Source organism: Hippocampus bargibanti, linkage group LG07, assembly GCF_051943395.1.
Source record: "Hippocampus bargibanti isolate YZ-2025 linkage group LG07, ASM5194339v1, whole genome shotgun sequence".
NCBI classification, from domain to species: Eukaryota; Metazoa; Chordata; class Actinopteri; order Syngnathiformes; family Syngnathidae; genus Hippocampus; species Hippocampus bargibanti.
The window spans coordinates 22510417-22535145 of NC_142740.1; the positions used below are offsets into that span (position 1 = coordinate 22510417).

General features: G+C 38.7%; 2 protein-coding genes across 9 annotated transcripts; one reads left to right on the top strand and one right to left on the bottom strand.

The window, feature by feature from the left end:
• Positions 1-227: 227 nt before the first annotated feature.
• Positions 228-3944, bottom strand: polr2h (RNA polymerase II, I and III subunit H). Of its 2 annotated transcripts, none has more exons than XM_089000666.1 (6): positions 3845-3939; positions 3285-3371; positions 3026-3109; positions 2753-2846; positions 2557-2640; positions 228-2254 (listed from the first exon to the last, which is right to left on the bottom strand). In XM_089000666.1, the coding sequence occupies exons 2-6, from the start codon at positions 3355-3357 to the stop codon at positions 2137-2139; spliced, it is 453 nt and encodes a 150-aa protein (XP_088856792.1). In that variant the 5' UTR covers positions 3358-3371; positions 3845-3939; the 3' UTR covers positions 228-2136. The 2 variants fall into 2 exon arrangements, with proteins under 2 accessions (XP_088856792.1, XP_088856791.1); XM_089000665.1 differs by having other exon boundaries at positions 234-2254; positions 3750-3944.
• A 231-nt stretch (positions 3945-4175) lies between these two features.
• armc9 (armadillo repeat containing 9) lies at positions 4176-23725 on the top strand. 7 transcript variants are annotated; one of them, XM_089000894.1, is made up of 25 exons: positions 4176-4777; positions 4878-5003; positions 5173-5343; positions 5950-6105; positions 6195-6287; positions 7161-7185; positions 7416-7573; positions 7895-7993; positions 8288-8323; positions 11437-11471; positions 11558-11669; positions 11814-11906; positions 13043-13133; positions 13655-13778; positions 13897-14036; positions 14162-14238; positions 14407-14481; positions 14667-14757; positions 15608-15660; positions 16061-16159; positions 16496-16608; positions 17038-17207; positions 17592-17697; positions 19680-19861; positions 22618-23725. In XM_089000894.1, the coding sequence occupies exons 1-25, from the start codon at positions 4703-4705 to the stop codon at positions 22638-22640; spliced, it is 2523 nt and encodes an 840-aa protein (XP_088857020.1). In that variant the 5' UTR covers positions 4176-4702; the 3' UTR covers positions 22641-23725. The 7 variants fall into 7 exon arrangements, with proteins under 7 accessions (XP_088857020.1, XP_088857021.1, XP_088857022.1 ...); XM_089000895.1 differs by having other exon boundaries at positions 19683-19861; XM_089000896.1 differs by having other exon boundaries at positions 15611-15660.
• Positions 23726-24729: the final 1004 nt, after the last annotated feature.

Sequence of the window (24729 nt, forward strand, 5' to 3'; positions counted from 1 at the left end):
TCAAATATGAATTATTCAAATACCATGTTTCAGTCCGTAAGACATTCATTTTGTTGCACAGTATAGATAACTACGGGTGGCTCAAAATTTTTACTTTCTGCCATCAAACTAAAGGGCAATTTAATTGTTCAGTCTGTCACTATATTTTGCTGAAACACATTGATGAAAAAAATGCATATTTATAACGTTTTGAACATATTAAATGAAATTGACAATTTCCTACCACCGCTGTCAGGATGTTTCAGCCAACACAAGTGTGGTACACTTTGGTTGTGGATCACTCATTACTGTGTCATTTGTGGACTTCTGAATAATTTTCGGAAGTTGGCAAAACCAGAGAATATACCAACAGATTGTTGATATGTATGAGAGGACTCATACTTTGGAATGGTTACCAAGAAATCGCCAGACAGACACATTTATTGATAATGTGCAGGCTACATGAAAGTGAATCCCTACACTTTAATTGATCTGAAGAAAATAGCATGTCTTAAGTTTTCTTTGACAGTTAAAAGTGTGCTGAAATTTATAAGTGAGAGATACAAACATTTTAGCCAATAGGAATAAGTCCCCCTTTACATTCAAATGTGCAATTCATGCAAGGCTCTCATGCCTCGAGTCTTGCAATGCTCCCCATGGCGTCACCATCCTGTGACATCCATTACCAATGTGACATTGTGCTCAAATTCCACACAACACCCTGCCCCTTTCAGTTCTTCCCTTAATTAAGTTTTGACTATTGAATGTCCACTATTCTCAGTGTAACAGGCTCCACAATGCCTCAGACTAAATAGTCCCCTGCCAATTTGGGAACAGATGTTTAAATTTCTGATAAACAAATTAGCAGAAACCTAAAACATTTTCTATACTCAGATGAGAATGGGTGTTGAAATGTTATCTCAAGAATAGATGTTTTTAATACAGCAGAATCTGTGGCGTAAACGTGCATTGTGCAATGACAAAACGGCCTGTTCTATTTTGTTTCCATTATGTTTTGGGCAAAGTGTTTAAGTTTGCTATCTTTATTGTGTGTGATAATCACATGGTTGGGAACTGAAACATGATATTCAATGTGTTTTTAAACAGCCCCTGCACAAATATGATAAAATTAAACTACTGTATAATCAATTCGTCCCAAAGCGCATTCATTGATGTAAACTTTGCCAGACCCCTAAATGTCTAACAAATCTAACAATTCCAGTAAGATCATGATGGTTTCCTCACAAAATAAGGGATTCGCCTTTCTTAACCCATAGTAATTGAGCTGGTTCACTGAATGTCTCCAATAAGTTGTAAAATAATCACATACAATTAAACACTTTTCTCGTCTAGGAAACAGTAAATAACTGACATTTTACTAATGGAGAAACATATTCTCTGTGAATATTTAGTATTAAAATATTATTTAGGTTAAAGAGATTCTACATACAAGTGTTTTAACTATTACAGAAAAATACAAATCCTTAACTTGGGAGGCGGTCTAATAAATTTAGCAGCTATCTTGTTTTTTTCCCCCACTTTGTGCTGTGAGTATGTACATGAATCCTCCCTCCTCCCAGCACGAACACAACATGTTTGCCTTTGCGGTATTAATTTAAGAAGACTCTGTAAGTTTTGAATGGGATGACGATCACATCATATTTTAGAATCACTTTGTCCAGGTAATGCCAAGACCCTCATCTGCCTCTTCTTGCCACTGTTTTGTGGTTTTATTATACCTGAAATAACAAAGACACCATCAAAAATTGCAGTTTTATATACCCAAAACCACACCATGCTTTTTTGAAAACATTGCTATTCCACAATTCGAAAATGAAAAATTTGATTCAGATCTACGGTATTTAAAAAATAAAAAGCCCTTTTGTGTCAGCGTTTGTGTGTGGGTGCGCGCGTGATACACACAGTGTATAGAATCTAATAGAATCTATTTACAGAATAATCGAAGAAGGGGGTTCTAGCGGTTGTTCAGTATCTCAATCTAAATCTATAATTACTTGTCCATTTTTCAAGAGGATTTTTTTTCTTCATCTGTAAAGACAAAATTGAAACAGTACTCCTATATAACCTCAGTTTATCACTGCATTTGGTACAGTTTTCATAGGTGGAATTATGACAAGACGAGGGGAGCGCTGAGTTTTAGAAAGCAAGTTTCTTCATGAGGAGATACACCCTGGAGTCCACCTCGAATCCATGAAGGTTGTTGGCGTCACCCTGCAGCCTCATTAGGAGGCCACCGTAAGACACATAAGCAGAGCTGAAACAGCAGAGGGCAGGAAATTATTGTACATTCAAGAAAGGAACTTTGATCTTTTTCTCACATTGAATAAAATATTCAGAAACATTCTTTCAGAATTACACAACTAGTGTTAAAAATTGTGATTGGGCAGTGGATCTCCACCCTATTTTTGTAGTTTTAGTTTCCCTTGAATGGGCCATTATGAATGTGATAGTGTATACATGTCCAATAGACTTCCTATTATTACTAGTACCCAACAGATTGATGGAAGAGGAAAATTCTTATGAGATAGGAAAATAAAGTGAGAAAAAAACACTCACAGTCGTGTTGCAGCTTCTGTTGAAGTTTCATCACCCTCAATCTTATAAACCTTCCCGTACATCACATAATCAAATTGGTCTGATCTGAAAAAATACAACTATGAAATTAAACCTTCAGATTATGTACATGAATACAAATAAACACTATTTAAACACCAATGTGTCAATAACAATTAGTACAGTACTTGGAACATACCGAGAGGGTCTATCATCTTGAGGATTGTACTCCCCATCATCTGGCGTTCCGTCTTCATATAATGTGCTGGCGATGACCAATCTGAACTTGTCACCTTAATGAGATGAAAACTGATTTTTCTGTATTTGTCGTGAAGCTTCACAGACTGATGATACATATACTTTAGATTGCCTTACGACAAGCATAGGTCTGATGTATTCAATAATTTGTTTGGCAAATATACCAATTAAGTGATGCAACGGCTTTAGTACAAATATTTAAGACCTTACTTACCAAGATCTACTGGATAGATTTGAATGTTCACATCCAAGATGAGGTCCATTTTAAAAGATTCACTTTCACAATGTAGTCGAGACACTGAAAAATTGTCAATAATGTACCTCATTTAGATTCACCTTTAAGCAATATGAACAATGGCATTAAAATGATTTGAAAGGGGGCCATCCGTTCTATTCCACTTGAGGACGCAACACTATTGTTCCAATTTAGTTTTGGCAGCATAATGTGATATTGAACATAAGACATTACACACCTCTGTCAAACTTCTTGCCATCTGGATCGATGTCCTTGACGTCGAATATATCCTCAAAGAGGATTCCAGCCATTTCTTAATGTTTTTCTGCTCATGCAAATACAACAATTTGACAGAAACGGTTTACAACACACCAGCACGGGATAGTGTTGAGGCGCAACTGCATGCACAGAGCAGCGCTGATGTACCGAATTCATGAAATAATACCGTGACAGTATTTTGACATCACATACATTACATAAAATAAAAATATGCAAATAACACACACGAGTTCAGAAAGTGTCTGAACTCGCCCATGACAAAAAACTGTCGCAGTTAGTCAAAAATATTTAAACTCTGCCACTACATTCCATCCGTGCGGGCGACAAAGTCGTTCTTAAAACAAATTTACATTTTCGCCCCCTCTAAAATGTGAGATGCTATCCGATAGCGTTAGTGCCTGTGCGCCCATTTCTCGAACCTTACCTCTTGAACGTTCGTGTATTACGTTATATATATATTGCGCACACCAACAGCCTTTCCCCGCGCTGTGTTGCGGATTCTTACAACAATGTAATTACCGTCTGCACTGAAATGGCTGTTTAGTTAAGTCGTCATTCATTCAAAACACCGTGTGGCGGCGAAGCCAAACAACGTGCTCAACCTTTGACATATCATCTACTTCCGGCGAGACGTACTATTTTTATAATGGATGTTGAAACCTATTGAAGATAACTAAATATTCACTTACATACATTTTGTTTTTGAAAAATGAATACATATATATAGTTCTTATGGCATTGGCAGCAAAATAAAATGCACGCATAAAAAAAATGCTCCGAGACGTTACAGCGTTTTACGACAGTTAGTTCCACTTTCCTGCCACAACAATGTGGTTGCTATGTGGTTAGCGTCTCCTCTGTCCATGGTTGCCAGCTAATGGATCTCGCGCTAAAATCGATGTTCTGTCGAAAATAATGCCGTCTTTGACATTTGGAGCGAGAATATCGGCATCTGTTATAATGTTACTTCGGTGAGAATGGGAGATGGCAAGAATAAGTGTAGTTCCGCTGGACTGGAAAACAGTTCGTGCTGCGGCTAGGAGATCATCGAACAGCTACTGCTTGTTCGCTTTATTTTCATCAGCCGAATAAAAAAAATAGATGCTAACACACACCTATTTCAAATCAATTAAAACTAAATACAATGGGTGTGATTTTTTAAGTGTAATGCATCCTTTAACCATTTAATTAAATCACTACATTTATTTTTCAAGTAATTGTTTTCCGACATTTAGCGGCGTTATAGGACTTGTGGTATGTTTTTCAAAATTTACTGAAGACGTTGGAATCAGCCAATGCTGAAGTAGACACATAGATGCATTTCTTCCTCAAGGATAAAAAAAGTGTTTTTTATGCGAGGGATAATAAGTTAGTCACATGAATTTCAGAGAGGAAGACAAAATGGGGGACATTTTGGCCACTGAAGCCAATCTTCTTGGGATGATCAAGGAGGTATTTAAAAAAATCTGTCAATCCGATTAAATACATTATTGTTTTCCTTGTACCAAAGTATAGAATTCATTGTCTCGTATTGTTTTTTTCCCGACCGTAGTATCTTAAGGTTGAACAGTTTGATAACACAGTTAACAGTTTTGACAAGGAGTGCAAGAATAAAGGAAAACTTGTGTCCAAGCCTCAAGGAAATGCCCTCAGAGACGTAAAGAATCATCTCGCCCAGGTAAAATGTAACATTCAGCCATTTAAATTGGTTTTAAGAGATTGTAAAACAACAAGTTAAAAAGTTTTGTTTTAAGATGGATCGAGTGCAACTGTGCATCACCATATACATTGTTCATTATGTCAGCTGCTTTTAATGATTTCCCTTACATACCCATCTCTGTGTGCAGAAAGACCTCATTAGTTCTTTCAATGAAGGGGACCTCAAGGTGTTCTTTGAGTTGTGGGCAGATAATATTCCTTCCCATCTAGTTAAAACAGATACTGAGGCCCAAAAACTGGAGTTCTACCTTTATATCCATTTTACCATCTACCCACTGAGAAGACAACCAGGAAGACAAGTATGTATTTCCTATGATTTATATAATTTACAACAGATTATTGTTTTACAGACAGTGTTTTTTAGGTGTTCAATCACCTGACATGTTTCGGCGTATACTTCCGCCTTCGTCAGCGTGCCCTGACGCAATTGGTTGCGTAGCAGTTCAGATTGTATCCCACCTACGGCCCAAAGGCGAAGGCTCCAGTATACCTGTGACCCTCATGCGGAAAAGGAGAATCAAAAATGAATGGATGGATTACAGTATTTGTTCGATCTGAGAGAACATTGTCAATTGCTCAACATGTCCACTAAACTGTGCTATTCAGAAGCATGATGCACAATACCCACACGGCTAAATTTACTAAAAGATGGTGACAATAGTAAAGTGCAGCCTACATGAGTGAAAATAAAATGTATGCTTTCGACTGTATACTGCATTTACTTATTTGCATGAGACAGGACTGCCCACTCAAAGCAAGTTTGGTAATAAAGTAGGTCAAGAAACATTTACAATAGTTGTATGCAGAGTATATCAAATGGGTTTCTGAGTGCTTTGCAGTAGACTTTTCAAATAAAATGTGTTTTAAGATTTTTATCCATTCACAGAATATGACATCTTCTTTAGGACCAGGTGGAGTTTGAAGAGAGAAGTTCTCATTTTAAAAAATACCTGGATACATGTGGAAGGTCAATGAGTCAAACCACAGAGTTTTTGCCTTATTATGCGTTGCCTTATGTTTCCAACCCAACCACTCATCCCTTCTTCAAGGATCTCTTTCAGGTTCTTGATTAAAATTATTATACTTATAAGTTTATAATGTAACAATGACCTGTCAGATGTGTTTTTCAATTAACAGTTATCTTTTATAGGAAACCTGGATACCAAAGTTGAAGAACAAACTTCAAGAGTTTTTGTCTGTGACAATGAAGCCACCTAACTGCCCAAGGCTGCTGGCGTTATATGTATCTTTTTTCCTGTAATTTAAATTTGGAAATCACTGATTCAATCTGATATATATATGTATATATATATATATATATATATATATATATATATATAATTTTCCAGCCAAAAGTTAATTTAGTGCCCCAGGTGCAAATTTTAGGGTAATTTTATTTATTGACAAATTCAAGGTCAAGGTTTGTGAACATGAACGATTGCGTAACAAATTAAACCTTTCGAGTTGGTCATTCCATGTTACACCAACACTCCGTGGCTAATTTGAGTGTCCCAAGCAATTCAACTACAGAAGATTTAGTTGAGCGCCGAATCAACTGAAGAATGGCAATTGTTTCTCATATGTTAATGTAATGTACTGGTATAATAGTAACGTTAACATCTCAAGTTATGCTCAAAGGAAAAATAAAATTCCCTCCATAGGGTATAACCCAAATCATTTACCTCAACTGATGAATATATTTCCTTGTGCAAACACTCACAAAGCTGATGTGTCGAATGGTTATATACACAAATTAAATAGAAGTAAACTGGAAGAGATCCACTTTAATGCGCATGCCACCTCATGCATGACAGCTGTGTTTGCGCATAAAAATATCTCCTCGAGAAATGCAACCCTCCCTACATTAACTCAAACAATCCTATCCCACTTTTAACAATTACATATTGACACCAGTTTGCTTTCACACTGTAAAATGGATTGTCTTAATCGTGTACAAATTGTCTTGGTGAGGCCAGCGCCAGCTTCTAACAGGATGTAGGACGTTCTGTGACTCACAACTCATATATTCTTGATGCGCCTTTATGTCACACAGGAAATATGTTGAATAAATGGCCAGATGAGTGCTGATGTGTGTTCTTTAACAGACGGTATGTAGAAGGAGGGCGGAAAATTTTCAAAAGGTAAATGCATTTCTGATCTTACTTCGGACATCTTTGATGATTTATATGACACTGCAAATCTTGCTAAACACGCACTAACCCTAAATGTACCTTGTTCCAGCACCAACTTGCATGTTTAAGTTCGAATAATAGATGGATTGAAAATAAGCTATTTTACGAATGCAGTTGTGCTCCCTAAGTTTACATAAAGTGTATGCAGTGCAATCTCCCCCCACCCTCACTTTGCCCAGAAGCCTTGCAGCAGCTCCACATACAGCTGGTTGAGTCAGAGCGCCGCTCTACCAGCTACATGCGCAAGTTCAACAAGATGCAAGCGGACTACTACCAGCTTATTGGTATCACAGCTGAGCTCGTTGACTCGTTAGAGGCCACAATCAGCGGAAAAAATGTAATGTTAATTGCAAATTCACACATGCCCACGACATAAAATCTAATACTAGCAAAACGTTTTTATTTTAAAAGTGACAAAGAAATATGTGCACACATGCAATGAAAGGAAAATACCCAGTTTTTTTTACAAAATGGCATTATAGCCATCTAGGTATATATAAGTTCATTTCATTCCTCACAAATCAGGGTTGGAAAAAATATCAAGCAAATAAAATACAGATTTAAAGCTCTTTTGTGACAAACTCTTATGTGGTGGCACTTGCAAGTTGATCTACTACTGTAGTCTCAAAACTCAAGGGGGCCTGTTTTGTTGTTGCAGATATCGCCCGAGTACCTGCAGAGTGTGTGTGCTCGCCTATTTAGCAGTCAGATGAGGCAGGGCACATTTCCAACGTCTGACCTAACCAGGCCTGGCACTGTGAGTCGAAGAACTTTTTTACACCTTATACTTTAACCTTTCCCATTAGAGCCATGGCATGTTGGAGGTTCTGATGGTGTTACATAAAAAATGGAAACAAAATAACTAATGAGTCAAATGAACGCATGAAAAGGTGGTTTGCAGGCAATTATATGCATTTTCAAGTATATGCATTATTTTGACTGTGATCAATTCAGATATGAAAACACTGCGTTGTTAATCTGTTAAATGTTTGTTTGAACTGAACACATTTCTCTGTTTCTGTTTGTGTGTGTGACACTGTTGTCCCCAAAGAGATATTACTCTATCAGTCCATATGATGATGGCTATGTAAGTTTCGCGTGCTTTCATCTTTTTTTCACATCACCTCTTGCTGAGTTAATTCACCCTAACTGTCTCACCCTCGCTCTGTGTCGTCCACATCTTGTAACCTGCCTTTACAACAAATAACTCTCTCAAAATTATTGTTGTCCATTCCTCCATGCTTACATGTCTTCTGATCCTGCTAGTTAGTTCCTTTGGAAGGGCCTCACTTCATATTTAAGATCCCATTTGTCAGGCATTCCTTTAAGAATCAGCTCATTTTGAAAGTTAACTGCTCCATGATGGATTGCTGCTCCCACCAATTCTCCCCACAATTTCTCATAAATCTTTCCTGTTTCATACTTCTCCGTTTACTTTTTTAAAATAGCTCCTTGATTACTTTCCTTTATTATGTAATGTACAGTATGGATTACCTTGATTCTAAGGTGACTTACATTTAAGGGCTTGTTTTAATAGACAAGTGCATTTGCGCCCTGCATAAAAAACATCTTCACTTTCGTACTGCGGAAAGCCTAGTTTACCTTCTGTGCGAATCATCTGTGTAAGCTCTCAGTGGTCCATCGATGAGAAGGTTTCTTCAGCCGTCATCTGTACTTCTTTGAAGGTGTCGGACGTTTCGCTTCTTATCCAAGGGGCTTCGTCGTTGTGCAAATTTGAAAGATTATGCTGTTCCTCATACCTTCTGGCAAATAGAGTGTGTTAACCATTATACAACCCTCGTTTACCTGACAATTTAGTAAAAGTGGACTTGACTTACAACTCGTCGCGCATGTGGGATTTTGTTCTTTTTGTCACAAGGCTGTGAGTCGGAATGTAAATCGACCAGTCCATCAAGAGCTTGCCTTTACGCATAGTTCCTTCATCACAGAGACCTATACAGTACAGAGTGCACATCACTGCAAATACCATTCCAATGTGTGGATCTCTCACTCCATCCTCCTCTCACTCATGGACCAGACCCCAAGCTACACAAACTCCTCCATGTGGGGAAAGAGCTGATTCTCAACCTGGAACGGACACTCCAACCTTTTTCAACTTTGTCTCACTTTTTGATTTCAATTCCAACCACTTCTCATTCTTTACAAACCGCTCTAGTAAGAGTTGGTGATTGTGGTGTAATGAAGCCAACAGCATTGCATAATTTGCCAAAAAAGCATAGACATGATACTGAAGCTACCAACCAAATCCCCATGAACTCCTTGACTACACCTGGAAACTCTGTCCATGAAGATTAGAAAAATAATCGGTGATGCTGTAAAAGGCAACCTCATATGGAACAAGTCCGACTTCTGGCTATGTGGACCAAACTTTGACATGAGCTGTACAGGGAGATTGATATCAACCCAGATCTATGTTTCAGTCCCCCATATTCCCACGAAACTTCCATAGGGTCACAACGCTTGAATTCCTTTTCCAAATCCATAAAACACTTGTAGACTGGGAGGGCGAAAGCCCATGCACCCTCGCGTACCATTTTGAATTATTCAGAAAAATGTTTTTCTTCTTCACAGAGAAAAGCAACAATGAACTTTGGCGATGCACAAACAATAGCATCATGATTGATCATAATGGACAATTTGTTTTATCTCATTGCTTGCGTTTTACATGCATGGGGACACTCGGAACATTGCTGTCAGTGAAGTCAATAACATTAATAATAAATGGGTTTACAAGATAGTAAAGCTTGCAAGACAAAATAACCAAAGCTATGTAAACCTCGGGTTGGGTCTCTTCATGCATATGGAAAATGTAACAAGAACAAACTTAGTTTTCAAATGAAATGAGAATGGGTTGATTAAAGCCAAAACAGCCCAGCACAGCATCCCAAATGTCATTTTGCTTTTCATTCACCTTTTTGAGTGTCCTATATCCCCTGTATACTTCCTCGCATATGCCAGGCGCTAGGCCCAAAACCACCGTGTTCAATTTAACGACACAAAAAAAAAGCTCATGAATAAACTTCCTTCACCACTTCACAGTTTTGGGGAACCACCCAATGGCAGCACAGCTGTCAAACTATTCCCTCAAGGAATGGAGTTTGACAGTATCTTGTATGTTTTAGATGTTTCCCTCCTCCAACATGCCCGATTCAAATGATCAGGCTTGTTATCATGGTGAGGATCAGAGCCTGAAAGAACGGAATTTGATACCTGTGAATGTCAGTTTTGAAGTTTAATCTACTGTGCTTTAAACCATTTCATCTATTCTAAAACAGCAGCTTGATAACTCTTTGCAATAACCACCACAGGCTACCGCTATCAATGTTTTACCAACATTGTTTCACTCAAAAGTCTGTAGAATGACATCATTGATTTATTCTAGACCATTTTTTGTTAATATACAAAATAAAACAGTAACTTTTCTCTGGATTCATTTCAGACCGTTCCAAGGTAATATTACATGACATTTTTTTTAAATCAGAGATGGAAGTAATCTACTCTTGATTATTATTTTTTTGTGCTGATGACAAATCAACAGTTTTTTTCCTCTTGCACGGAGGTTCCCAAATGGTTGTGTGTGTACCCTCGGGGTGTAAGAATGCACTTCATGGGGGTTTCTTTAGCAAACGTGAAAAGAAAAAAAAATACCTGACGTGCTAAGTAAAAAAACCACTCTTTTTTATCCACATCACATATACAGTAAAGTCTCGTTATATCGATATTCAAGGGAGTCCGAAAAAATATCGATATAACCGGGACTATCGATATATCCGACCCTGTTTGCATGTAATTTTCTCAGTGCGTGCATAGAAATAGTATCGATATAACCGGGACTATCGATATATCCGATATCGATATAACGAGACTTTACTGTATATATCATACGACATGGGCACGTAATGTCATCTCTAATTACAATTTGCTCTTGTAAGGTATTGTTTTTCATGACAAAATATTAACAAGTCGAATGACTCTTCCCTATTAACTCAAACAATCCTACCCCACTTTTCCTCCGCATTGGGTATGTTTCCAAACAGAAATAAGTTTGGGAGTTGAGCATGAGCGCGCATGATATAAGCATGTCCATGTACTAATAATGATGGAAGCACTTGGTGATTAGCAGGACATTAGATACTAACTTGTATAAGTACAAGATACGTTTTTTTTTTGTTCCTTTAGGCTTCCTCAATACTTCGAGCATCCATTGCACCATAGTAAGTACAGTACTGAGTTCTTGAACACCTATGGTTCATTTCCCTTCTTAATTCTTATATTGAATGGCTTTACTGACAATCTACAGCAGATCTAAGGAAGTGCCAATGCTGCCTTCTCTGGATTATGTGAAGCTGAAAAAGGACCTGCTTGAAGGATCAGACCGTCTGAGGTCCCTATTGCTTCAGGCTCTGCGCTGGGTTTGTACATGTTCCTCTCAACCTAATTTTACTCTTTTCCCTCTCAATCTAATTGCAGCATAATGTGTGACTTTGTATGTATTTGTGCACTTTAGATGGTTGACTCAGCCAGTCAAATTTACTTTCCAAAACTGTCATTTTTAGAGACTTACTCGTTCACTTCCCGGTGAACAGAGGGACACTGCACTGCAGGCTTACATAACCAACGATCTACTGGCACACAACAGCACAAATCAGGTGGAGCTATATCATTAATTCCCTTTGTGTTTTACTCCTTTATTATGAAATGTTGAAGAAATATTTTTGTCTCATGTCAAATGCAAAGTTGCAAAATGTTTGTTGCCATTAACCCAACAAAAGACATCTAGCTAGGAACTGTATTCTCCAGCAGACCACTAATAACAGCCCATGCTTCAAAATATTGGGAATGTCCCTTTCTTTTATATGCATACATTAATTGAAAAAAAACAGGAGCCTGCAATTAGCTGTCAGCACTACCCTGTGTGTGCCCTGCCTCTCACCCATCGCCGGCTAGGATGGGGTCACCAATGGCAAACAAATCCCAGATGACGGAACAGACAAAGCACAGCTCACAGACCCCTTTTGATGAAAGATAAAATTGGACGCCGTTTTCGCTTGCCCTGACGCGGGTCACCGTGGCTCTCCTCTGGATTCAGGCCTGGAGGTGGAGCAAGCTGGCAACAACTCAGAAGCAAGGCCTTCGTCCATAAGCTTTTCCTTTGTCCCGGGTGAGGGACATTGAGTCAGAATGTACCATCTTCCGCACCTCTAGGCAGCTGATGGATACCAGCTGACCAAGCTGAACGCAGAAAATTTTGGAATCCGCCCTCCTGAATGACTTCAAGGAACTTCTGGTCCCGCATCCACCGTTTGAGAAGAGGGAATCACATTAACAAAAATGACAATTACAATGGTGGAGATGGGGTATTGCTGACTTCAACTCAGGACATTGTGAGTCGTTGGGCCAAATACTTCAAATAACTCCTCCATACTCCTTCTGAAGAAGATGCAAAGTCTGGGGATACTGATGTGGGCCAATCCTATCTCTCAGATTGAAGTGACTAAGGTTTTTAAAAACCTCTCCCGGCTTGAAGAGATCCACACCGAGTTTGTCGTTGCTCTGGATGTTGTGGGGCTGTTGTGGTTGACACAATGGTGAGACAATATCTCCCGGCCGATCTGTGCACACATCAGGATCCCCCGGGAAGAGCTGAAAGAAGTGGCTTAGGAGAGGGGAAATCTGGGCTTGTTCGACCCCACATAATCAATATAAAATAGATGTATGGATGAATATGGACTTTATCTCAAAGCATTTTATTGGGAAAAAAACACTTCCTATCTTGTCTCTGTAGGACACTATGCTTCATTTACTGTCTTCAAAGAACGAAATGGTGCGGCAGTACATGGCTCGTCTCATCAATACATTTTCCTCTTTTGCAGACGGTAAGTGTCAAGGAAGTCCCATTACAGTTTGGATATAATTGAGATAGGAATTATTTATGTTTAACAACAATACTGTAGGTTGTGAGTAAATGCTCTTGCCATGTATGGGAACTTTAATATACAACACTGAATTTTTAACGTTTACCAATAAGGTTATTGTGCGAGACTTCTGTCGTTTAAAAAATGTTTTTTTTTTCTCACAGGCAAGCTTTTCAATACAGGTTTTCATTTTTATATGTGGTTTAATGTAATGTGCAAAAATTGATGCAATGATAAATATGAATTTTTTCCCAATCATAGAATCCAACTAAATACACCAATTAAAAAACAATGTTTAAATAAAAAAGAATAAGTACTGAAATGTCATCTGACAATCAATATTCTTCAGCAGTAGAAGGAACTTTTTTCTTTTGAACATAAACAAAATGGGACCCCAATTAAAAAAAACTAACGGTTTTTGACAAACAGACAAACAAACAGGTAAATATGACTCATGTATCATGTTATATTTATACTTACAGGACGAGTTTACCTCTCCCAAATTCCATTGCTTTTAAAACTCCTGATGGAAACACTCCGGGAGGAGAAGAAGGACTCCTTGACCAGAGAGAATGTGCTGGTGACTCTTCAGAAACTCAGTCTCATGTAATTGATAGTTTGTAAACACCATCACAGAGATTACAATGTCTCAATCAGCCATCAACACAAATATAAGTAATATTATTTCAGGTATACTATTTGGGTCACTGCATCTGTTCGTCAGGAGGAGCCAGCAGACAGCCATGATAGAAGACGATTTGATTAGCTGGCTAGTGGATGAACTGCATGACTCAGACTGTTTGAGTGATTACACTCTGGAATATTGTGCATCTCTTCTCATGAATTTGTGCCTGCGAACTAAAGGTACATGCAAAAATATTCAATGAATGAGCAAGACATTGCAGTTCTATTTTTGCTTTTAAAAATACTCCCGTAGAGCAACCGTTGATACTGCAAAGTGGACATGTTAAATGTTTGTCGTTATGCAGGAAAAAGGAAGTGTGCAGAAAATGCCAAACATGTGCTCAAGGTTCTAACTAACCTCCTCGGACATGACAACCATGAGGTGATGCATTTGTTCCCTTGAAAAGTGTTTGTGCGCATGTGTGCAAATGAGATATTTCCACAAGCAAACGTTCCCATTTAAATTGTTATATTATTCTCTGTGTCCAACTGTAAATGTGATCATTCTGCACACAGAGATGCATCTGTATTGTCTGTCTGTTTTCTCCAGATTCTTCCATATGTGAATGGAGCCCTGTACAGCATCCTGTGTGTCCCCTCTGTGAGACAGGAAGCAAAAGAAATGGTGAGACGTTTTCACTTGCTTGCAGGATATGCTGATTTAGCTTTTCTTTTTCCTTTTCATGTCTTAGCAAACCTGAGATGCTCATTGTCTACTAAGATGTATGCAATTACACGCCTTGTTTTTTGCTTACCTGTTGTTCCGATCTGATTCATAACCTAATTGAATGTGTTCTTCAATGTGTGAAGAGTGTGGAGGAGATCCTCCGCTGCTTCTGCAAGGGGGATAATCCAGATCTTCACAGACAAATTGGCTTCATCGTTAAACAGCTCAACTCAGGTCAGTGAAAATAAATTGATGGTTTGTTTACTACTTCAGCGCATGTCTGTTGGACAGTTTTGGCTTTACTTTAATTATTTTTAATTCTACATAGAATCAACAGGTTATTCCTCATACGGTGCTTGAAAAAAAAACTAAAGGTAACTGACAATCATTACAATGTAACTCCATGTCAGTCACGTTTGAGACATCACCTTGTCCGGTTTGGATGCAACACTGATTGTGAGTAAATTTGACAGACTGTCATTCTAAAGAATGAGAAGCGAACATGAGAGGCAATAAAGCCCCTATGAACAAATGGTTTTGCATGGAGAGAACACATCCTGTACCTTGCCTATCCCATCCTCATCCAATATGGTTTACTTTTTTTGCTTTTTACCCATGTTCATCCATTCCATCCATTCCAGACGTGGCACCACAAAAGTCATATTTCTTGAGTCAGGTCTAAGAGGAATTCCATCTGTAGAAAATCCTCAGAATTGTGTAGGGACGTTGCAGGGACTGCGTGCAGGCACGTTGCGACCACACGCACCACTGAGCCTCATTTTACATTCTCTTGAGCAACTTCCACAGAAGTGATTTTTCCCATTTTAATTGTAGAATTATTTGAAATCCATATCTTCATGAAGTAATTTTGATTGGAATTAATCATTGGGTGATTCTCAACACAGCCACTGTGTAATGAATAAGATGGGAAACAAATATATCGGTACTTGAGTCTAGCTTTCATCAAGATCTAGTTAATTTTTTGTTTTTTATTTTCCTTCCAAAGTGGAAGTTAGAAATCTGAGTTGATTTGTTGATTTGGGATTTTTCTTCATTTAATACATAAGTGCTGTGTTCCATCTAGTAGAGGAAGATGGGCCAGAGTCGGACGATGAAGAAGACGAGGATGACAATGATGTAAGTCTTTACACTTTACTGCTACGTATTTGTTTAGACATTGTGTCATCCAACGGTGAGCAAAGTTGAATTACCACATTAGAGAAAATTATGAGGCGAGCCAAAAAGTCTAGTCTGCCCTCGTTGTATCATGGACAGCCAATTGTAATCTTGACATGGCACATATACTGTATTTGAATGTCATCCTGTTTGTGTGGAAGTGCGTGTTTCCAGATTGCCGTGGTAGCTGGCAATAATTTGTGTGTGTTTGATACTTTGTACCCACAATGCTTGTGTAATTTGTCCCCACATGGGGAAATATTAATGACGAATGTTGGGAAAAGTTGTTCTAAAGGAAGCACATTTTATTACAACTGCTCATTGAGAAGTGCTTCGCTCTGTGTGATTTATGTTGTGACAGGAAGATTTAATAGAGTCGGACAGAGATAAAGAGGAAGTTCTTCAGCCGAAGCCCAGCGAGCTGTCTGGGGAAAGTCTGCTGACGACAGAGTACCTGGGCGTAAGCAAAAAAAATAAAAAATAAAAAATACAAACACACAATGGCACACTTGACAGCAATTCCACAACAACAAACGAGTGTGTGACTAGCACCTGCACAATTAAATTTGCATGCTACCAGCTGGGTTTGGTTGTCACCAAATCGTGATCCTTTTGACTGAGCTACAGACAAATTCCAACATCAGCAACCCAATATTGCCCAGTATTTTACCTTCCTCTCTAACAGTAATGTTTGTGGCTTCTCTTATTGGGATGCACTAAACAAAAGGAGGCAATTTCGTTTTTGAAATTGACAAAGAAATATATATTTTTAAATGAAATGAAATCAATTGTGCAGATAATTACCAATCTACCCAAAGTGAAGAAAACCATGACGCAGCATCAACCAAGCACTGATGAGCCTCTGCAGCGACCGGTGACCCCGGGCTCCCATCGTAACACTAATCTTGCGTAAGTGAAATGATATGTGTATGCTGTGAGATTTGTACATTTTTTTTATTCTCCTGATGGAGATCACATGACATTAGCACAAAAAGAACCTAAACTAGTGCATTTTCGAAACATGTGATCGGTCATCGAAGTAAAGCTACAACAATAAAGTACAAAAAAGGTAATTGCGACAATAATACCATTATTCATTTTACTCTAACCTTTTCATCTCATCACAATGTATTTTAAAATAAAAGACTACCCGGATTCTTTCGGGTTGTGTTTTGAAATAAATGATAAATAATAATTGAAAGAAACTATGAAGAAAATCTATATTTTTGAGTAATTATAGAATAGCACTTGTTAATGCTCTTACTTGTAGTAACTGATGCTGATGATGGGGCTTCTTCCTATACTTATCAGAATTTTGTGCTTGTGTTCCATGTCTAGAAATTACCAGCCCGGCAGCCAGGGTGGCATAGGTGGCAGAGAAGAGGGAAATTCACAGCTTGGACACAGAAGTGAAAAAGGGAACTCACCTCAGTCCAAGACCGATTCTCAACCTCATACAAGCTTTGGTAATCGTCCAAGAACGGCTGACTCTATGCGCCACAGCCCAGGTGGGTACAACCTTGCAAGTATTTCATCCGCTGCTATGGCATACCAGTGCATAATTTGATAAACATCTTTAGGATGGACAAAAATTGGCCAAAAACCACGCTTTTCTTTTGTGCTGCAGTCATTTAAGTTGCAGGGATTTAGTACACAAAGAATTTAGTCACATCTGTATACCTGTAGACCTGCAGGTAAGATTTGAGATCAGGGAATCTTTGCTATATATAGGTGTTGTTGTCGGCATATTTGCTGAAAAAAGTGTGAGTCTGCTTCCTGACTATGAGTGCCATGCTGCTCTTGATACAATTCATATTGTATCATCTTTGCATTTCACTGTTTTTTTTTTTTTTTTTTTTTTTTTTTTAACAAACCAACGCACAAACACTCAGACTCACTGTACGGCCGACTAGCCAAGGCTTCTGATCTGGACCAATCCTACGAGGTACAAGCCAGGAAAGGAACCCTCCAAGAGAAACACAATGGCCGTTTTGATAGGTAACTTCACACAATGAACTATAAATAGAAATTGGTGTGGTTTTTTAAAAAAATGTTAAGCTATTTTGTGTTTGTGGCGCTTATGTTGTCTTCTATTTTTATTGTCTGGTCTATGAAGACAGCTATAAATATGTTTTCTCTTCTGTCAAGAAGACTTGAAACTCACCACTAACTACTTGCAATTACACTCACTGAAAGAAACAAGTTACAAGACAATGGATGCTCTGTTCTAGTTGCATACTTCAATTTGCAGAGTGAGCAAGTATTTTGGTGGAGGATTTGGGGTCACGTTACAGTATCATTTCTTCCGACAAAATATGGACTGTACATTCTTTTCTCCAACCAATGCTTGCTTGCCCCACTTTCGTTATTATTTTTATTCTCTCTAGTTTCCATAGGGCATGTTGCATCATTATAATGTGTTTATTTTTCTCTGGGAATATTATGCAAAAATTGACTTTTAATGTCTCTTGTAAGTGGGGCTCCGAATGATCGGCCATGATCATAATCAGCTGAAGCGCATGATCGACCTATGTTGAGCAAGGTCTTTCATTGCCGATCTCACAAATCAGTCATCCACACCACATACTGTATATTGGAGCCTGCAGCAACCACAGAAAAGCCTGCACGAAAATGTCATGTAACTCATGTTAAGTCTCCCCTTCCTTCACACTGTGCAGGCGCGTGTGTAGAACTTTCACACAGTTTGGGAGGGAAGATACTTTGTGGGGGAAGCATGTTAAAAAGCTTCAAAACACTGATTTTAAGATGACATGATGGGATTTTGAAGAATCTCTAGAGCTTCCTCGAGGCATTTGTTTTACTGGGCAGCTTAGCTATCATAGCTATCACATCCTACCCAGACGTACTGCTGACAGCCGGGGTTGCACATGACACAACATATAACTTTCAAAACAAAAGACACATTATATTTTAAAAGAGTAGTTTTATAATGAACACAGAATAACTTATCAAGTCAAAGTCCAGTGTCATGAATGCCAAGTCTGTGTCACGTCATACGTAAGTTTTACCCAAATAATTCATAAGTTATAAAATCAACCACTTGCCTCAAGTGCAAGTGATGTGAATGGAGTCCCTCACCTCTGTTGTCATCATACAGTTGGGTCATTAATTGCAGACTGGCCAGATGACTGAGCATCGAGAAAACAGAATTATAAGGACATTGTATTGCCTGATTCATTTCCGTTTAGTATTTGGACCTTTGTTTCATTTTTCTGCAAGTTATATACTGTATGCAATTTTCATAAATCAATTTAACCATTAGGGGTGTGATTGTGTCTCTCTGTGTCTTTGTTTGTCATGTTATTTGTTATTTAGTTTTTTTTTTTGTTCTTTTGACTTCAAGACGGCGCCGCGAGAGTGGCTGCCTTTCCAGCAGCTCCTGTATTTTGTTTTTCTACTTTCATTCCTTTCATAACTTTGCTGCTGTGAAATGTAAAATTGTCCACTGCAAGACTAATAAAGGCAAATCCAATCCAATCCCTAGATATGCATTACTCTCGTTGCCTTTGGGCACTTTACAGTCTTGATTAAATTCAAAATCATGGTTTTGGAATTTGGGGAAAATACGAAATACCGGAAGAAAACTCAGGCAAGAACAGGAACAACAGACCAACTCCACATTGAAGGGCCTGAGCTAAGATTCTGACCTGAGTTTGCATACATGGAAATAACTGCCTTTGGAATATCTGTTTCAATGATTGTTTTTGTATTGCCCAGGACACAATTGCAATCAGTTTCTAAACTTGTACAAGTGCTCAAACCAATATCATAGTAGCATAAGTGTGTTGCGGTCGACACCGATTATGGCAACCTCAAGGTATCAGTAATCAAGTCTGGAATGAAAAAGCAGATTGATTGCTGTCACGTGTCAATGTCTGATTTTATGTACCGTGTTTGTGCAAAAAAGTGGACTGAGTAACTGACTAGCAATTTCTTATTTCTCACCTCTCTCTTGTCAGCAGCGGAGATTCAATCTCTGGGTTTGCAAGCAGGCCGAGGATAGGACGAACTCCTGAGCCGGGAGACCTTCAGAGAAACACTGCATATTGTCTGGCGCCCAAATTTTCCCAAGCTGAACCGCAACAGTGCAGCCGGCCGTGCTCCTCAACCTCCCCAAGCGGAGTGAGACAGCAGAGTCGAGGTAGGCAAAATACTGTATACTCAAAATGATGAGAAATCAACATCGCACAAATATGTTTATTCTCATGAATGTTCTACAAGGACAACATGTTTTTGTCTGACAATGTTTGATGGAACTGTTTTATGAGGAATACAGTGCATCTCCCATTTATCACCAGGGATATGTTCTAGACCAGAAGTGTCAAACTCAAGTCCTTGAAGGGCCTTTATTCTGCATATTTGCATGTTTTAGATGTTTCTCTTCTTCAATACACCTGATTGAAATGATCAGTCATCAGCAGACTCCGCTTGCCAGAAACACTGCACTGGCCAACAGAGGAAACTCGGACATGATATGAGTCGGTCAAATCAATGTGATCTAAAAAATAATTACAAAAACTGTTAAAGCAAAATGATTACATTTAAATAACCGACTTATAAATATTAAAGCAGTATGAAGACAAATTACAGTGAAGAAATGTCAAAAAAATGTAAAGTCTAAGATCATTTTTGTACTTAAAAATGAAAAGGCTGTGGCGAGGGATTTCTTATCGTTGCTCATAACTAAATGTTCTTGCTGACAGTTGTGTATTACAAACCATAAGGGCGAGGCTTAATATTGATTTGAGAAGATATATTGTGATTGCTTACAAACATGTTTTTTGTCAACTAATTTTCAGACTTTTGAGAAAGCTAAAGAAGGCCCAACAAATAATTTTCAAGTCATGCAGTACGTCATTGAAGTATCTACAAGTGTTCTGGCCCAATTTTGCTTGTGGAACAAACAAGTTGTACAGTTTTAGGCCCAAATGTTGGAACCGAACAAGTGAGCCAGATGACTTTACTGCACTTTTTTGTACTACTGTATATTACTAAGCATGTAGCAAAGAACTCTTCTACATGGTGTGATTGGAGACCCTTGCAGATAAAATTAGAATCACATTTCCTTGTGATGCACAACATTTGATATATACAGCTACATTTTAAACATAAAAAAACAATCAAATGAGGGGCTCCAACTAACGGTTGATTATTTGATGAATGTGAGTTTTAAAGTTTTAATTTCCGTCCATTTACTCAAAAACAGGACATTATTTCAAATGATTTTGAAGAAACTAATTGATAATGAGTTAATGGCTGGATTACTCATGTCAGAAAAGAGACAACATGTTTTAGCATTATTTTCCAAAGTAAAACTCAGTTTTATTTTGATAAAACACTGGTCTGCTTTTATGAAAAGCTACATCAATTGCCGATCATTTGCTTCTCTGTGGCTGAAATTCACAGGATTTTGAGACTTTAGAATTTGAAAAATGATTTATGGTTTCCAACAAAAAAATAGACTAATTTGAATATTGTTTACTTGTCATTTAATGGCGTCATTGTTGCACCTCTGGTTGAAAGCACATAGCATTTGACAATTAGCTGATTCATAAATTTTGACCTCTGGGCTTGTAACTCCGGTGCTCTGATATGAGTGGTCACATGAATTGGAAATCATACATCTTCATTGCATTTGATGAGCCAGTACCTCCGGCCTTAACCTCATCCATAAATTCTGCAATCAAGCATAATGCTAAGTGTGTTTTTGAAGTCTGGCGTTTGTCATACGCCAGTGAAGTCATACGCAACTCACTTAGTCGAAACCTTTGAGGCAAATAAGCGAATGCACATGGCACAGCAAACTGAATAAATGGACATTTATTGGGCGCTTCCATTGCATTTTATTCAAAACATCTCTTCTTTTGGTCCCATTTCCTGTTTACACTTAAGTGCAGTTTCTGCTGCCTGTCAGGTTTTATCATTTCTAATAATTGCAGCTTACTCGTTTCCTGATCTTAAAAAAGATAGAATGGCAGACGCATGTTGAGGCACATCCCCCCTTCAGGGCTACATTTGAGACACAATAGACATGTGCCTTGCCCCGGCCATCCGCTCGGTAAGTAAAGAAGGAAAGAAGGATGATGGGAGGATGGGAACACCGTAAAATTACACCAATGTGGTGTTGATAATACAGTTTTCCTATAGTAACGAGTTCCTCTAATGTTGATTTTATATGAACAAGTGAGTAAGCCCATGTGCGTGAATATCTTTTATCTACAATCAAAACACCAAATGCCTTGTGACATTCCACAGTTTGGAATCAGGCTACGTTTTTGCAGTCAAGTTTTTACCTGGAAAATAGCACCATTTCTGCCTTTTCATTTGAAAGTGTCCCGATATGTTAGGACTGGCAACTTGCTGACGCAGTAGTATCACTTACATTACATTCGGGAATTGAAAATATGACTTAGCACGCCATTCCCAAATGTGTTCGGGTTTTGTTTTTTCATGCTTGGGTGCCGGTAAAGCGCTCGCCAGGGCCTCTGGAAGTGTTTTTTTTTCCACAACTGGGCAATATTTCTCTTTTTTTCCACGTTCACGCTTTGTTCCAGCTTCAGCTGTTGTTAAAGCCCTATATAAACCAATACGTATTTATGTATTGCATTGTATTTTGGACAGCCGCCCTCATTTCAGGCTCATATAACTTCAGACCCATATAATTTAGAAATTAACTCTTATTTTCTGATGGAAAAAATAGAGTCTACGGTTTCTAACGCTGTATAGAGTGTTTATTTAGTCCTAAAACTCAATATTCTGTGGGTCCTGGAATTCAAGTGACAATGACAAAAACCGTGGCACTGGAGTGGACACATTTTTGCACGTCTGGCAGTGAATGAGTTAATTCCTCCCCCACCCCCAAAAGCTTCATCCCTCACTTCCTGTCTTCTCCTTCAGGCAGCCAGTCATCACGGCGGTGAGGAGAAAGCTGTCACCACGGCCTAGAGCTATCTTCCCCTGCACATCACGCTTCCTGTAACATCATCCTTCCCAGTTTTGATCAGGGTCAGGGCAACGATAGGGGATCGAGAATAAGCAATGGGAGGCAGAGGAACTTGAACAATGCAAATGATTGTGGTCCTGCATTTTTTTTCTATGGCTTTGGCACAGACTTTTGCAACCCGATACAAGTTCAGACAATAATCGCGGCCCCGGGCGACCAATCCGGTGCTCCTTGCGGCCTTGTTTGGCCGTCCTCTTTGCTCTCTGTCTCGCTTTCTCTCCCAACGGGGTCACCTGGCACACCTGCATATGTGGAACACCCTGCCACCATGACATAACTGGCTCGTCTTAGTTTTAAAACTGGTGATTCGTGCATTGTTTACTGCTGAAGGGTTTAAGGGACTAAAGCAAAACTAAGAGTGACTCCATGTTAATGATAAATTGACAGCTTCATATCGTATTGAAGTCTAATTGTAATATATTTATTTTGTTACTCCTATCACTGGTGGATCCCCCATCCTCATTTCCTCTGTCGTCAAAATGCTTGGTAGAACCCAAAATCAGTAATTGCTGAGGTCATCTTTGATTTCTCCGCTACATGCAAAGATAGCATTTGGCATGAAAAAGACCACAACTGGGAGTTTGCATGTTCTCCCCGGACCCGCGTGGGTTTTCTCCGGGTCCTCCGGTTTCCTCCCACACTCCAAAAACATGCATGGCAGGCAGATTGACCACTCCAAATTGTCCCTAGGTGTGAGTGAGAGAGTGACTGATGTATGCCTTTGTGTGCCCTGCGATTGGCTGGCAACCAATTCAGGGTGTCCCCCGCCTCGTGCCCGAAGACAGCTGAGATAGGCTCCAGCAACCCCCGCGACCCTAATGAGGAAGAAGCGGTACGGAAAATGAGATGAGATGAGATGAGAAGACCACAACTGAAACATTTGGTCCACCAGGAAACTCTTTCAATATCACACTTCTGTGTCAAGCGATGAGAAAGTACCTGTATTGAAAAGCACACTTCTGGTTAAACTTGGTGTGTCAATATCGCCCCCCCCCCCCCCCCCCATCCCAAAAAAATAGAGTTTTATAAATGACGTAATCAATTATGCGATGACAAAAGAAATACAGTAAAGCCTCGTTATATCGATATCGGTTATATTGATGATACTGCTTATTACAATACTATTTTCATTTCCCGTGCAGATTTCTAGTCTTTTTATGTATACGTAGATGATGTTTTGTTTTGTTTAACTGAGAGCAGTTTGGTTAGTTTACCTTTTGAATGATTTAACAGTATGCGTTTGTAGCTATAGCATGATATCAATGTGACCGTATCACAATCATACATTAATGACAATTGAAGTGGGTATGTCTCTATTCTTTAGAATAAATCGGAAAATCATGTGATTTGAATTTATGATGTTCTACAAGTCGATATAATCATTGTTTCGTTTGTACATTGAGGTAAGATACAAGATGGGCACATTTCTATGTGTTGTGAATATGTGTGTATGTAATAATTTGGATTTGGGCCGCAATTTCCGGTTGAAACTTGTAAACAAATCATACATCTATTACATTACCAGATTTTTTACCATTTTGAATGACAAAATCCAGGAGGATTGCATCTCTTAATAATAAAACTGAATTTAAATGTTTGTATCGCTTCTGGACAGCAGCTACTTTCTAATTGTTTTTAGACGAGACTAATATCTATTCCAATGTTTACACAGCATACAAAAAAAAACACTTTAATTGGCCATTCCCATTAAAAGTGTTTATGATACACCCAACTCTAATTATGTAAATGTATGTGTAATGTCATTTTTATTGGGTCCTGATGAATATGTTATTTAAAACAAAATAAATTAGTTGAAATCCAACATTATCTGTTATTTTTTTTTAAATTCATTCATTTTCTGAACTGCTTCATCCTCACGAAGGTAATAGGGGTGCTGGAGCCTATCCCAACCCTGAACCGGTTGCCAGCCAATCACGGGGAAAACACAGCACAAACAACCACTTGTGCTTGCACTCACACCTAGGGACGATTTGGAGCCTGCCATG